The 15005-nt window shown below is 46.9% G+C and overlaps 4 protein-coding genes across 4 annotated transcripts; 1 reads left to right on the plus strand and 3 right to left on the minus strand.

The window, feature by feature from the left end:
- Positions 1 to 619: 619 nt before the first annotated feature.
- On the plus strand, positions 620 to 4385 carry BHQ10_010215 (uncharacterized protein; the record flags this gene model as incomplete). Its single annotated transcript, XM_040872821.1, has 5 exons — positions 620 to 1612; positions 1668 to 2073; positions 3158 to 3474; positions 3544 to 3791; positions 3854 to 4385. 5 exons carry the CDS (start codon positions 620 to 622, stop codon positions 4383 to 4385), a joined length of 2496 nt encoding a protein of 831 aa, XP_040738717.1.
- An 83-nt stretch (positions 4386 to 4468) lies between these two features.
- BHQ10_010216 (uncharacterized protein) lies at positions 4469 to 5668 on the minus strand (the record flags this gene model as incomplete). The annotated part of the gene is made up of 1 exon (XM_040872822.1): positions 4469 to 5668. The coding sequence occupies one exon, from the start codon at positions 5666 to 5668 to the stop codon at positions 4469 to 4471; it is 1200 nt and encodes a 399-aa protein (XP_040738718.1).
- A 714-nt stretch (positions 5669 to 6382) lies between these two features.
- BHQ10_010217 (uncharacterized protein) lies at positions 6383 to 12220 on the minus strand (the record flags this gene model as incomplete). Its single annotated transcript, XM_040872823.1, has 13 exons — positions 6383 to 7036; positions 7108 to 7212; positions 7267 to 7278; positions 7354 to 7638; positions 7693 to 7737; positions 8631 to 8729; positions 8803 to 8865; positions 8934 to 8972; positions 9047 to 9115; positions 9186 to 9905; positions 10045 to 10081; positions 10975 to 11546; positions 11606 to 12220. The coding sequence occupies 13 exons, from the start codon at positions 12218 to 12220 to the stop codon at positions 6383 to 6385; spliced, it is 3315 nt and encodes a 1104-aa protein (XP_040738719.1).
- A 713-nt stretch (positions 12221 to 12933) lies between these two features.
- On the minus strand, positions 12934 to 14595 carry BHQ10_010218 (uncharacterized protein; the record flags this gene model as incomplete). Its single annotated transcript, XM_040872824.1, has 1 exon — positions 12934 to 14595. One exon carries the CDS (start codon positions 14593 to 14595, stop codon positions 12934 to 12936), a length of 1662 nt encoding a protein of 553 aa, XP_040738720.1.
- Between the last annotated feature and the right edge of the window lie 410 nt (positions 14596 to 15005).

The raw sequence follows: 15005 nt of genomic DNA on the forward strand, positions 1-15005 counted from the left end.
TTTCATAATATAGTATTGGCTGGGACGGCAACGGGCACTGACTAACCAGACCGTTGTACTTCATAATCCTCAACGATAGTACGTATCAGCGAAAATACTTCCATGATCCAGTCTCGCAATTATGGTACCTAGACTTGCTATAAGTCACTACGTATATTCTGTGTGTTGTCCCAGGGAGTCCATGATACATATACTATCAGCTACATCTGTCGGGGATTACACCGTTCGATCTGCAAGGGGAACATGTAAACCTATTACCAAGGTGTCCGAAACCAATTTTCCGGTACTACAAAATTTGATATTTAGGTCAAGAACAAACACTCCCCCGCATCTTACTTGCACTCAGGAACCAATCGGAGACGCAAGTAGAATTACTATCCTGCAGGGACAGGATTTGTTCCATGATCTACACCATGCGATTGAAATACATAAAAAGAGGGATCTCCTGTGAACAATGTCGGGCATTTCTGCTTCATCTCCGTATTGTGTTTGTCGTACATCCAACTATTGACACTCTTTGTTTATTACTACGCTCGTTACATTGTTTCATTGCTGGGTCATGCCCTAAGTCCATTCCTTACATCTTTTGGTTGTTTTGATCAACTATCAATTAATCACAATGAGGTCTTTGGCTCTACTTGTAACCGTATTGGCAGTTTCTGCCCGTGCTAATGCTGCATCTGCCGATGACTGGGCCAAGAGGTCGATCTATCAAGTCATCACGGACCGTTATGCGCGGTCTGTCGACTCGACTGGTGACTGCAACATCACCAAATACTGCGGCGGCACCTGGTCCGGACTTGTCGACAAACTGGACTATATCCAAGGGATGGGGTTCACGGCTGTACAAGTCTCGCCAATTCAGGAGAATTTGCCTGAAGATACAATCTACGGAGAGGCGTTTCATGGATACTGGCCTCAAAACCTCTACGGACTCAACGCCCATTTCGGTACAGCCGACGATCTGAAGCATTTGGTTTCCGAACTACACAAACGTGACATGTACCTGATGGTGGATGTCGTGGCAAATGAGCTTGCATACAGCATTGGCGAAACGAATATGACTGCTACTAATTCCACGCTTATCGACTACTCGGTCTTTGCTCCATTCAACCGATCTTCAGATTTCAATCCTTACTGTGCTATCATGGACTGGTCAAATCAAACAGAGTATACAAACTGCTGGCTTGGCTACGAAGGTGTTGCCACACCGCGTATCAAGACGACCGATCCAGCCATTGCCGCGACGCTTGATCAATGGATTGCAGATCTGGTCAGTACTTACAGCATTGATGGTATCAGAATAGACGGGGCAAAACAAATTGAGTCATCTTTCTTTCCTAATTTCACACAAAGCGCCGGCGTTTATGCAATGGGCGAGGTTTATGATGGTGATGCCGAGTTGATGTGTGGCTATCAGAATCTTACCTCCGGACTCGAGAATTATGCTCTATACGGGAAGATCATTGATGCTTTTACGGCTGGKAAAATGGCAGATCTTGTTTCAATGGTAGGAGCGATACGTCAGGCGTGTCATTCACCTCAGTACCTGTCCAACTTCATAGAGAATCAAGACAACCCTCGATTTGCGTCTTTGACTCAAGATATTGCTGTTAGTACCAGGACCTCACATTCCACATGTCTTTATAATATACTGATCATGTTAGCTGGCAAAAAACGCACTCGCATTCACCATCCTTAGTGATGGTATTCCCAAAATGTACTACGGTCAAGAGCAACATTTATCCGGCAACTACTCTCCATACAACCGACAAGCTCTATGGCCTACTCAGTACAATTCGTCCACCGAATTATACAACCTGACAGCAACGTTGAACAAACTGCGGGCTCATGCGATATCGATTGATGATCACTACATCACAAATTGGAGCTCAATCCTCTACACCGATGGATCAACATACGCCACTCGCAAGGGTCCAAACGGCGCACAAATTGTCGCCATACTATCAAATCAGGGCCTACAAGGCGGCGATTATACGCTACAAGTGCCTGGAGTCGCTGATCCGGGGACGAATTTGACGGAAGTGACTTTATGTGAAACTGTTGTCGCTGGTGAGAATGGCACTATCACCGTTCCTATGGGTCAGGGGCAGCCGCGAGTTTATTATCCGACGTTTAATTTAAATGGGTCTGGGTTTTGTGGTTTCAATTCTTCCGCTTCGTTGTCACTGTCATCGAAGGGGTCATCTGGTTCTTCAAATTCGACGTCTTCAGGTGCACCAGCTGCTACATCATCCTTACCACAAGGAGCCGGCATGACTATTCATGCTTCTGGTTGGCTGATTTTGTCAGCTTTGATTTCATCCGCGCTTTATATGCTGTAATCTACCTGACGTGTGTTTTTCGGTACCACTGTCATGTCCAATGTTTCATCCAAAATCTTTCCGCTTCATACGCATATTATGTACTACGATTCTTTAATTTCGCCGCTGATCAACAGTTCTCGCTTCCCTAGCCTCACTCATCTCGCTAAATCCGTGCAAGTACCAACAGGAATAATAATAAATTGATGCTAGTAATGTATGTAGCGACACCAAAACGCCTAGACTAAACCTGATATGGAATAAATACGCGACTTTCCTATTTTAGCACAAGCCCCAACCAAGATCTAGCCCGGAAACAGTTTAGGATCCATGATCCTCGAGGCTTAAACCGACGGATTTCGGCTGTCTAAACCAGATCTAGATATCTGCTAACCGATAAGGAATGATTAGATCGTTCCGCTCATAGCCGGATCGATAAAAGCGCCTCCTTTTGGCATTTGTGTACCTGGGTGGAGAGCCAATTAGCACTAAGCGACAAAGTTGTCGTTCCAGAGATCTCCACAGTGTGTACCTGTCAATTTGCTCGAATCAGCCTCGTCGAGTCAGACTTAGGTATCAAGACTAACCTGAATTATCCCCATACCGCGAGATGAGGCTGAGGCCGTGAGACCTTCACTTTGTGTGACATATGGTGGTTCTCTCCTTTTGGGGCTTTTCTTCGGCGGATTCAGCGCCGCCGCCACATTATTGAGCTTGTCATGTCTCCCCGCTATAGATTCGGCATGGTCCGATCTATCAAAAAGGCTTAGTATGGAGGTCAATCCTTTTTCTTTAAAGTCGGGCTTGGCCTCCTAACTCTATTTCTACACCAGGTTTTGCGTTTTGTCTGTTGCGCTACTATTGTTCAATTGACCGTCTGGATATCATAATCGGATATACAAGCATGGTTTCAAAAACGAGCGCCGCTGTGGCTCTGCTTGCTGGTTCTGCATTGGCGCAGAATGCTACCACCATCTCTGCCACGGGATGTGTTGATACATCTGGAATGACTACCTGTCTCAGCACGGCAGAGACGAAATACGAAAGTTGCATGGCTGCAGCGGGTGGCAGCGATGAGGTCGTTATTGCTTGTCAATGGACAGAATGGGTAGACCAGATGCTTTGCTATCAGGCATCTTGCTGGAATAAGGTACCCCTTCTCTTCTCGCGAAATCACCAATTCTACAAATGACGAGTGCGCTAAGTTTCGACAAAACAGATCTACTCCTGCGAGTATCAATTCCTGGTTTCCGAATACCTTGAGCAACTCACCACGAGCCCCAGCATTCCTTACTACCCAGCTCCTGATAACGCACCTGGCGGTTGTTCGTGCAATCTAGGCGAAGTTTTTACCAATATTACGGCTAGCATCGATGCCGCGGGATCTGCATGCTCAAAATATTCCACAAGTATCTCTAGCGCCCTCGAAACCTGCGAATGTTGCGGGTGGAGTGCTGCCGTATCTGCGTAAGTTTCCCATCGCAACTTAACATTAAAACTACTTACAAGTGCCCTGCTAATTCCGATAGCTTCTACGGAATCTGCCCCGACACTTCCCCCAACGGCCTGGGCATCTCATCCATTGACAACCAAGCCATCAATTTCGAGAAATTCAGCGGCTCCTGCGCAGGACTGACCGCAGATACCTGTGCTCAGTACGGCTTTTACTCCGCCGATAATGGAACATTCTTAGATCCTACCGCTCTACCTGCTGCAGGCACAAACCCTCTATCGACGACAGCGGGACCTTCGTCTCTTACATCGCCGCCGGCTGGAGAGACGATTACCTGGTCATTGAATAGTCAGACATTTACCGTTACTGCTGCGCCGTATAATGCCAAGAATGCTGGGTCGGGTACCACCGCCACAGGCACAGCTGCATCCGCGACTGGAAGTGGTGCCACAGGAACTGCGAGCAAAGGTTCTACCGGCACGACTACCGCTACAGGAACTGTATTGACGGGTCCTGTCAAGACAGGTGCAGCAACAAAGCTCCAGGGCTTCACTGAATCCTGGAACGTGGGATTGCTATCTCTCTTTGGTATGGTGGTTATGTTGTAGTTCGCAATAACATGAATATAGAGCGCTGTTCATCTTTGAATAAAATTAATCTTAACGCTGGTAATATTATCAAGATAACAGATCTACAAAGTCGCATACTCATTCCACGTCTGCCCATCCTCGTCTCTAACAAATATACCTCCCTCAAGTCCATGAGCTAGTCTAGGGCAGGTAATCAACAGGCCTCTCTCCCCATTCAATTTATGTTTTTTCTTGCTCAACCGTCCAGATTCAGGATGACTAGATCTTAATTCTGTGAAATCTTGCCCCTTCAATTTGAAATATGTATCAAAGGCAAAACGTACGGATCGAAACCCTCCCGAAAACACTGTATACGTATTTCGAGGAATTCCATTCAGGATCCTGGATCCGCGAATGACAGCACCGTCGTTGTTTGTTATGATGAAACAGACTTTCATGGGAGGGATTTGAGATAGGCCGACCTCGCAATTGGTACGGAGCCAGGATATAGTCTTTGGACTGGGTACACTTGACTCTGCGAGACTCTGCAGCTTGGTGATTGTATCGTCGATGAATGCTCGTGACTCCTTCAGCTGCATATTTGGGATGCGTGCTGCTAGAACCCCCTCTGTAGTGTAGACAAGGACAACGTCATGTTTTCCGCGGAGTGGAGACATGCGAAATTCGACTTTACGGCCGTTGTTGTTTGTGTCTTTCAGGGAGGTAATCAGCATGGTTCCACCGTCAAGGTCAATGGGTTCGCCGGGCGAGGAGAGTATGAGTTCAGAAAGCTCAGTGTCTGCTTGGCTGTTCGTATTGGCAGGATCAAGCTTGAAGAACAGGATCTTTAGGTCATCAAAGTCATAACCTCGATACGGCGTTCGAGATACTGGGGTGTTCATGGATCTATGGGCGGTTGGCGGGTGATCCCCTTGACTACTCGGCTCGCCGCCTAACATATGGAAGTGTGGTGTTTGAGGCACTGGATCATTCACGAAACTAATGAAATCATCCTCTTCGGCGACCGTCGCTTCTGTAGACCTTTCGAGATCTGAGTATAGCTCTTCTTCATCACTGGGAGAGAGCCATTCTCTTCGCGGAGTTTGAGGCTCCGGAGATTCCACAGCGCCGTTGGAATCTCCAGAACGAGTCCGTGGATTGTCGTTGTTGTAGATCCCGCTTGAACTAGTATCATTGCTATGACCTCGTCCTTGAAAATTTTCATTCAGGGCGTGGAGAAAGTTGAGGAGAACGAAAAGTACAACCAAGATTATCCACATTTTGTCCCATAGGAAGACGCAGAGCAGAAGCGTGGAGTACATTGTGGAAGGGGGTGTCTTCCAGAACCAGTATCCTTTGCTGATGGCCTTATATACCTTAATTCGCTGAAGGCTCTGCCCGTCAATTGAGCTTTTTCTATGCCCATATACAAAGCTATCTACTGATTCTCACATAGACACCTGATTCACGAGTAGGCAATAGCTGGAAAAGTGGATACATGACTGACCTTCTTCATGTTCCATTGTTCACTTATCTTCTTCTAGCAACCTCAAATGTTCACTTTATTGATGGGTCCTTTTTAAATAAGATCCTTCTGTGGTGCAGCAACATCTATGTTGTTAGGAGAGGAGAAATTTATATTCTACGAAACTACCAAAGCAAACTCATCACAGTATGAGCACCAAAAGTTGAATTTCATTGTAAACATCTGAAAAAGTGGTCTGAGCGCCTGGACAATTAGGGCTAGCAACTATACTCCAACAAGACCAAAGAAAGTGAAGATGACCAGCATTATTCACACATCAAAAAGGACCATAACAAAACATTCCAACTGGGAATAATAAAAGGCTTTTTTAAGAATGATTTTCTTTTTTACTTTTTTTTTCGCTTTTGGGTGATAATTGTGAGTGCTCCTTTGTAGGGTTGATCGAGGGAGACATCTGATCAGATTGGTTCGACATCTATTCGCTTGACAAAATTTGTTCAGGAGGACGTGAGTCATGTCTCCAGTCAAGGTCGAGACATACTCATTGAAATCAATCCCAAAGAAGACGTCGCCCCACTATGTCACGAACCTCGACTCTAAGACGGTCAAATTGGCCCTCTTTTCCGAAACGGCCGACTCTGATCCCAAATTCATGGTTCCCAAGGCTTTTTCCCACTGGAGGAACAAAGAAAGCCTGATGACTGAATCTCTTACTGTACACAGTATTGACACCCAAGTCATTGAGGAACTTCTTCGATTTGATTAGGTGTTCTTCATGGTTATCGATATCTTTCTGCACCTCCGCTGTAATCGGCACGATTCGATACATGTACGCCCAAGTCTTCTCCTCGGCGCCAACGACTGGGGTTCTGAAGGTCTTCTCTGCTAGGCCCAACAATGAGAGCCAGTCATTTGTCAAGATTTCGAGGTTGTTGGTGTGCGGAATCCGACCGAATATGATGTGGAATGGAGTGATGACAACTGCAATTTCATCAGGATAACGCGCAAGATTGTCACGGCCGAATGCCCAAATGTTGACTTTGTGCCACCAATTGGATTTCATATCGTAGGACGCTACCAGGACTTGTCCTGAGTACACGGGCGTCTCGCAGTTCTCCTGGTTCATGACTTGGCTATACAGCATGAGTTCGGAATGGGGTTGGCCTTGGTCGGGGAGATCTTCCGACAGTTTGGGATGATGTTCCTACCCATCGAAAATCAAGGTTAGTCAATTCAGTACCTTGAAGAACTGAAGAGCAGGGAGGCAGAACTCACATTAGGCTCCTTGGTGTATTGAGCGAAGCCGGATTCGGTCGCTGTGGCATTTTCGATACGAAGCTGTGGCTGATATTTGTCCGCGCTGCCATGGCACAGCAAAGACTTGCAATAACGTTAGAACAGTTGCTCATGTAAGGAAAGGTGGTTGAGTCTTACAGGTTCAAGCTCCTAGTCAATCCGGCAACCTTAGCATAGCCGTCCACCACGCAAGATTATGATTATGAAGAGGAGACATAAACTTACTTTTCCAGTCTTGTCTCGGCGGCCATTCCAAAATTGCGTGATCTTTTCTTGGACGGTAAGATCAGGAGCGGCGGAGACTTTTCTGCCACGAGCTTTGGCCGAATGCTTGTTGGGTGCTGGATTGGTAGACACGAGCTGGCTGGTGGACGCAGGCACGGTAGGGGGCGCAAGCTGACTAGGAGCTCCAGTCTGGCTGGTAGATGTGAGCTGAGTGGTAGGTGGAGGCGCGGGCTGGTTCATAGATCCTGGCTGCTGAGCAGACGCTGGTTGATTGACAGTTGCAGGCTATATCAAGGTCAAAACAATCATGTCATGCGGGACTGCGAATATCTCACTTACAAGAGCGGGGTTCTGAGTGTTGTTCGCATTCTTTCTTGCACGCTTCTACGCAGCCATCGATCGTCAGCGAAAATTCTTTGCAAATGGACATATACCTCGACCAGAGGTAAAGAATAGTCAGTAGATGGGACTCATACAGCTTGCTTCTTCGCCTCGCTTCGCATTTTTTCCTAGAAGCAAGTCGGTTAATACCCTTCAAATGACAAGAGTCCATCATTTGACGATGGCATTGGAGAACTCACGTCTGCTGCTTTGCCGGCCTGGAGAACTTTCTGAATTGTATCGATTGAGGTTAGTATCTCCTCGTATGATGTTTGTTGTATCAATCGTCAAAGGTCAATGGACTCGTTTGTCGGGGATTCTCACAGCTTTTGTTGCAGCAAACGCCTGTGTAATCGAAAGATGTCAGTATATATTCGACCAAGAATATTAAGAAAGCATAGCGGTAGGTCTCACAGTGCTCTTAGGAGTCAACAACTGCATCTCAATGTTAGTTCGAAATTGTTCTCAATGTTCAATTGTTGTGGGCTGCACTTACCATATGGGAAACGCTAGCGATCTTCAACATCGAACACAGTTGTCAGTATTTATTATGGATCATGGTTGAATAATAGATGGTAGCGTGATCGTCTGTACCTGTAGCATCTTTGCCCTACGTTCTGGGTCCTGAAATGCAGCGAAGGCGTGGTCAGCGAATGCCCGAAAGTCCTTCTCACAAAGCCATCAACGCCCACGTCAACATCGGGGATATACTCACAGGTTCAGCCTCGAAACTTATTCCGGGTGCCTATTTGTTAGGAGAAGTGGTTAGAATGAGGCTGTATCCTCGATGCTGTCGGGTCAATTAAAATCTCACCCATGGTTTGATCTGTTCACACAGGTATAGGGTTTAGCCATGGCTTCAGATCAGTTCGAATTGGGGATGTGAAACAGCTTACAGTACTTTGTGGCGTGCCCCGGTTAGGATTCGCAGTGGGCACAGTCGCATTTGCTTCGACAATAGTATTCGAGGTGGCCACAGGAACATAGTTGGGAAGCTGAAGTATTCACATCATGATTAGTCAATGGTTCCTTCAGGTATTGATCATTGTTCAGCACAAAATGACTTACAGCATTTGCAGTTGCCTCGTTTGCATTCTGAGGGGCGAGGTGTAAGTAATCAGCAGATTGTTGCTGTGAGGGTGAATATCAGTCAACGAGTCCCTCGGATATGAATCGATGCTTCATGGTGAATGACTCACATTCGCACTCGCATCTGCAACGGTTGCTTGACTGAGAGGCTAAAACAATGCCAGTCATGATTAGTTGAAGCCTCTCTCAAATATCAATCATCGCTCAGAATTTGAAGACTCACAGGATTCGGAAAAGCGATCCCGAGCGTATATGCCGAGGAAGCAACAGGGTACTGATATGAGTATTGAAGCTGAACGTGAATATTAGCTGACAATCTTCTCACTTAACACTCATTTCTCGCTCAATGAGATATAACTTACAGCGTTGTGCAACTGTGCCATCTCTTGAGAGGAGTCAGGCTCGGTCCCCTGACTATCAAACTCACCACCAACACCCTCGACCGGCCCAGGATCAGCCACGAGACAAGGTGAGCCAAGGTTTTGAGGGAAATTGAACCTGTTTTCAGGCTCAGGGGTCACTCTTCGAGGTCTAAACTCTGGAATATCCTCGTTGATGTAGTTACCGGGGCTCAAAATGCCCTGTTGATGCTCTGGAATTGGCTCGAAGGAGTATCCTGTGTTGGCCTGCGCAGATTCACGTTGAGGACTAGCGGCAATAGGCTGAAAGTTGCTCAGAGCGCCTGTACGACGTCTGGCTGGACCGTAATGACCTCTGTCTCTGCGTGATGGGGTGTGCAAACCAGTAGAAGAGGGAGAGTAGTCAGACGAAGCAGCACTGGAACTTGCTTGCTGACGAACAGGTGTCGAGACAGTGGCTTKTCCTGCTGGACGGACAGGGCCTGTGGTTACAGCAAAGGGGTAGGCCAGTTGTTCCTGACGAGTTGGTGATTCAGAGGCTGAAGGAGATGCACCAAAAACGTTAGGCATGCCTAGCGACTGAGCGAAGAGTGCTGGGTCAATGTAGTTCTCTGGTTGGACCTCGTTTTGAAGCATGAACGGGTCTTGTGAGCCCCATTCACCCTCCATTTCGGCGAGCATCTCGTCAAAGATGTTACCAGCCTCATCTTCGGCGTTGGTCATCTAAGTATTTTGAGAAGAAAGGTGTCAGCTATCATTTTTGATATGGACATGCATGATACAGTGTCTTGATTCAAGCCAGCCATGCGGACAAGGAGACACGAGCTCTTGTCCTGCTTGGTTTTAGAGAGGGTTGACTTACGATGACATCCTGAGGCTCGCTACTGCTTGGAGGCATGCTGCCATCCATGTCGAATACAGCTAGCAATGGATGTCTTGTAGGGGTGCTCTCGAGTACGTGATTAAAGGTCAAGAACAAGGTGGTTGAGGACAAAAATCGAGGATGAAGACGTCAAAGCAAGTCTGAGAGAGAAGGTGGGAGAAAGAAGAATAATTTTGAAAACTTTTCTCTGTGTGCAGGGCACAAGTGTGTGAAATCGCCATGGCGATGGATGTTGTTGACGCTGGTGTCTCAGCATCGTGAACACAGTAACGTACGCAGATGGGAGGAGAGTCACAAATTTTCACAACTCATCTGATTAAGGCTTTGTTTGTAAGAAGGAGTGTTTTTTGCACTATGTTTAGACTAAAAGTGTGTGAGAATGGAATAATTTGAAGCTTTTCAATGTTATCCGGATAAGTTCATGATAAAAGTGAGATGGTGCAGAAGATGCTACATGTACCCAATTCGGGTCATACTCTCACTTGATATCAAGAATTATCCGACTACAAGTCTCGACTCCATAATGATTATTTATACAAGTGATTAGTTTAGAGGCTCTCATGGTCGTCCGTTAGATTCACAAATGCAAGTAGAGCTTCTCGAATTATCTATACTCGACCTAGTACGACTGGTACGAAAAAGATCCGGATGCCAATATCAACAAGGATAATAGAAATTAAGAGTAAACCTGATCAATGAGTAGATGTCATTTAAAGTGATTGATCGAATTACAGAGGAGAGCATCGATAAGAGCTCTATTGTCAATCATCAATATCCGGCATACCAATCCTCCCCCCAAGCGCCGATATCTGCGACGAAAGTATCCTGTAAATCAATCCTTCCCACCCAATCTTCACCCCCAACGCGTCAGCCATCACATTACAATTAATTATCAATCTCCAACAATACTTCAAATACTTCTGCAACTCCTCCTTATTCCCCGCATGAAACGGATCATCCGGGTACACCAGCCTGCGTTTGACCGTATAATCTGCCTGTTCCATCACATCATCAACCAATTCCGTGGGCAGTCTATTGCTATACAATATGTTTTTAGCAAATGCAACTGCCGCTCCATCCGGCAAGTAGCCAGTAGAATGTTTCTCCGCGTTAAGAAATTCCTGAATCGGCGCTTGACCATACGGAAACTCGACGTTTCCGAATCTACGTCGTTCGTCGGAATTACTAGGGGGCAGATATTTTAGTTCGAAGACGGGATCCATACGAGGCCAGCTATGAAATTGATGGTCGCCTACGCCGAAGAATGCTCTGTGCGGGTACTTTGCTACTTCGGACGTGCAGTTGGACCAGGTACAGAATCGGAGCATCACTTGGTATAGCTTTGTGGATCTGTAGTCTGTCGGCCTGCTTGATGATGATGAGGCAGGGTCCCATAATTCGGGGAAAGAGTACAGGATGTTGAGGGTCAGATAGGCATTTATTGCTGCTTCATAGACGGTATCCCAGCCGGCATCGTGGTCCTACCGTTTGCCATTAATCTCAACATATCTCCAAGTTCTCGAAAAAGGACGGCTCTTACCATGCAATAGCATTGACACTGACTTTCCCAGTTCGCATAATCAACATCCGGGTGCACACAAACACGAAGAATAGGTTCCATCTCTCCATACAAAAGGAGCGTCTTGACCACCTCGATGTTGTAGAATGCCTCTGTATTCGTCGCAAAGAATTGGTAGCAATCATTCGAATAATGCTGTCGCAGGAACGCAGAGGCTTTTCTTTCCCGAAGTGGGATAACGCATCCACATTCAAAGCCTTCTCCATTGTCATGGTTGCATAGTTTTCGGAGTGGTGGTGTTTCCTTCTTGCGTGGTTTTGATGCCAAGTCCCACTCGTAAGTCTCGCGCCATTTGTGTACGAGCGGAGTTATTTTTTGTGTTGTGTCGTCTCCCAGTATCAGATCATCTTTATCTGGTATATCGAATGTATCGGGATACTTCCTCCGCTCGCATGCCGTGTGTTTCTTGATGTTGTTCACAAACGAAGTCACGAAATGGCTGATCTTCTTGTCCTGGTTGTCCTTGAATCGAAAGTAAAGGTTGATTGGCCTCTCTTTGGTAGGCACTTCTGGAGCGTGGACTTTGAGACACGAGGTCAGCGCAACCCAGTAGATGTTGTGTTTTTGATGAGCCATTTTTTAAGATGATATTTCAGCGCACGTCGCGACGAATTTATATCTAGAAATAAGTGAGTCACATCATGTTGGTCGGCGAGATATAGTCAGTCTCAGATCGCGCTAAGCCGGAACTTGGTAGGTTTGTATTGATGTTGGGTAAGTTAGGCAACAGAGCACACACTCGATCTGAACTACATAGTAAATATGTAAAGCTATAGTAACAACAGCTAAACGTTCACAAGTACTACTCAACATTTGATAATCTCAATACCTACATGTAGTGTCAAATAGCCAAATACGGGGGAAGTCCCAAGTCCAGAAGTAGGAAAGCTAGTAATTATATTTTAACCCATAAGCCGACAACACATCCAGTCTGAACGGCATAGCAAATATGTAATATGGTAGTATGTACCTTGCATCGAGATCACGAATTCTGTAGGGCAATAGTGACTGAGTCGAAGCAAAATAGATCAGTGTTGCACCCGGCAGCCATGGATTCTATTTGGGTCTACATAGCCATATATACGTAACTCACAAAACCTAGAAAACAAAAGCCGTGAAGTGTATGGATAAACCCAATTCCAAGACATGTGAATGTATATATCATTCTAATCTATCGTTATACCTAGGCATTCGATCTTCTATGTGCAAGCAATATATACGAACAAAATCACCCAACCATGCCAGTACTCTCTTTAGCCCTTGAGTCAAAGAGGCAAAGAGGAAGCAATCTACAAAAACGCATCAATAACCTTTGCAAACTCCTCCGGCTGCTCCGCCATGGGTAAATGACCCGCGCCCTCGACAATCTTCAACTCCGATTTCCCATCACCATAGTCCTCGGCCATCTTCTTCATCCCTTGCGGTAAGACGCCATCACCACTTCCAACCACAAACAATCCACGGACGGAACCGGTCTTCATTTCTTCGCGCAGGTCGTACGAGTACAATGCTCTGACGCTCTTCTTGAATCCTTCTAGATGGTTAGTGAAAACGTATTGTTTCACTTTCTCAGCGCGCGCTTGTTGGGCACCGCCGTCGTAGCTAGCGGGCACAAACCAGCGTCTCGTAGTAATCTCAGCTAGTTTTTCGCCTACAAGCCTTGCACCTGTTTTCGGGTCTGTGGGTGCGTCGGTTTCGGACTCGGCGAGCGAAATTCGCTCACCCCAGGCGGTCGGGTTACTGGGTGGAGCGAGGGAGTTGGTATCACAAGCGACAAAGTTTGCGACTCTGGTGGGGTATTTGAGTGCTGTATTGAGCGCTGTTGCGCCGCCGAGGCTTACGCCGATTACGGCTGCGGCTTGCGGAACTCGCAGCGCATTGAGGATGGTGATGACGTCCTGGCTCAATAGGTCCATTGTCACGGGTGTTTCGCCTGGATCGCTGGCGCGGCCGCGCGGACGGTAGCGGACGACACGGTATTTCTGGTTTTTGGGGTTGGAGAAGAAGACATCCAAGAACTCGTCCCAGATGCCCCAATCCGAAAGAATGGAATTCACCAAAACGATAAGTGGTGCTTCGGGGTCTGCGCTTCCTTCGAGTTTATAAGGAAGTTGAACCCCATCGGGAGTTGTGATGAACGACTCAATGACCGCTCTCTTATTGCTTGTCGTCGATGCAGCACGTGTCTGCGTCAGACCATCCCTCGACTCAAACGTCGCGGAATACTCCAGGTCCGAAAGAGATGCCAGATCTCTCGGCGCAGGACCAAACGTATAATACCACTCATAAACCCTGCGCACACGCCCAATCACCACATTCGCATAAATATCCCTTGACAGCTCCGTCGAGACCGCAGCCTTCAACTCAGGCCCATCCTGCCCTTCCATACTCGCATATTCATGAATAGCGAGATATTCCTTCTCCTCTGCAGTGGGGTTCAAAACGGAAGAAGTCACAAACCGCCTTGAGCGACGCCATCCAGGGACTTTTTGCAGCAGCGCGATGTGCTCGTCGTTATACCAATGCTCAACTTTGTCTTCTGTGCCCGGCTGGATCTTGAAACACACCGGAATAATTACATATCCCTTTGAATTCGCTGTCTGCACGTCTTCTAATGGTTTGTAGTCATCTGCCTTCCACTCCTTAATCAAATCGAACATCCGTCTCCCCACCGTGATCTGCGCCATGGTCTCCTTCTCGCGCTCGGTCTTGACGCTATCTTCGCGCAGAGTGGTGTATGGCGGGCGCGTGAACTCATCGGAATCCGTAATGTCGTATAATGCAACCCATTCATGTTTTTCCGCGTTGTACGGGCCGGTCTCGTCGTCGCCGTCAATGGCGCGGAAACGGTAGCCATTCGGGAAAAACGGGAGTCGGAGACGGAGGGGTCCATGTTCGTTGTTGTACCAGTCGTGGAATTGGGAAGGGGGCAAGCCTGGTTTGGGCTGCATTGTCACGTAGAGGAGTCCTGCTGTCATTTTGCCGTTCTTCTCTTTCTACAATTGAACAAAATAATTTGGTGTAGGTGTGTAGAAAGAATTAGGATTGATGATGCGGTAGATATTTCTGTAGGCAAAAGTGTGGGGTTAGCTTTCATCCCTCCATGGATAAACGTCGCGTATACACTACTCCGGTTCCTTCTCGACTCGATAGAAAAAGCTACAAAGACCGATCTCTCCCGACTCTCGCTTGTCATCACTGAATTATCTACTCGAGGACGTACCTGTACTTCTATGATTTTGACAAAATCCTGCGAACCTTCACCTCGGGCAAGTCACCGACTATCCCAAAAGACAACCTACGCAAACCCCGCAGTATATATTCGAAAGAAAAACAAAAGTCGTGAGATTTCAAAAGAACT

The sequence above is a fragment of the Talaromyces amestolkiae genome (assembly GCF_001896365.1).
Source record: "Talaromyces amestolkiae strain CIB chromosome Unknown scaffold30.1, whole genome shotgun sequence".
NCBI lineage: Eukaryota > Fungi > Ascomycota > Eurotiomycetes > Eurotiales > Trichocomaceae > Talaromyces > Talaromyces amestolkiae.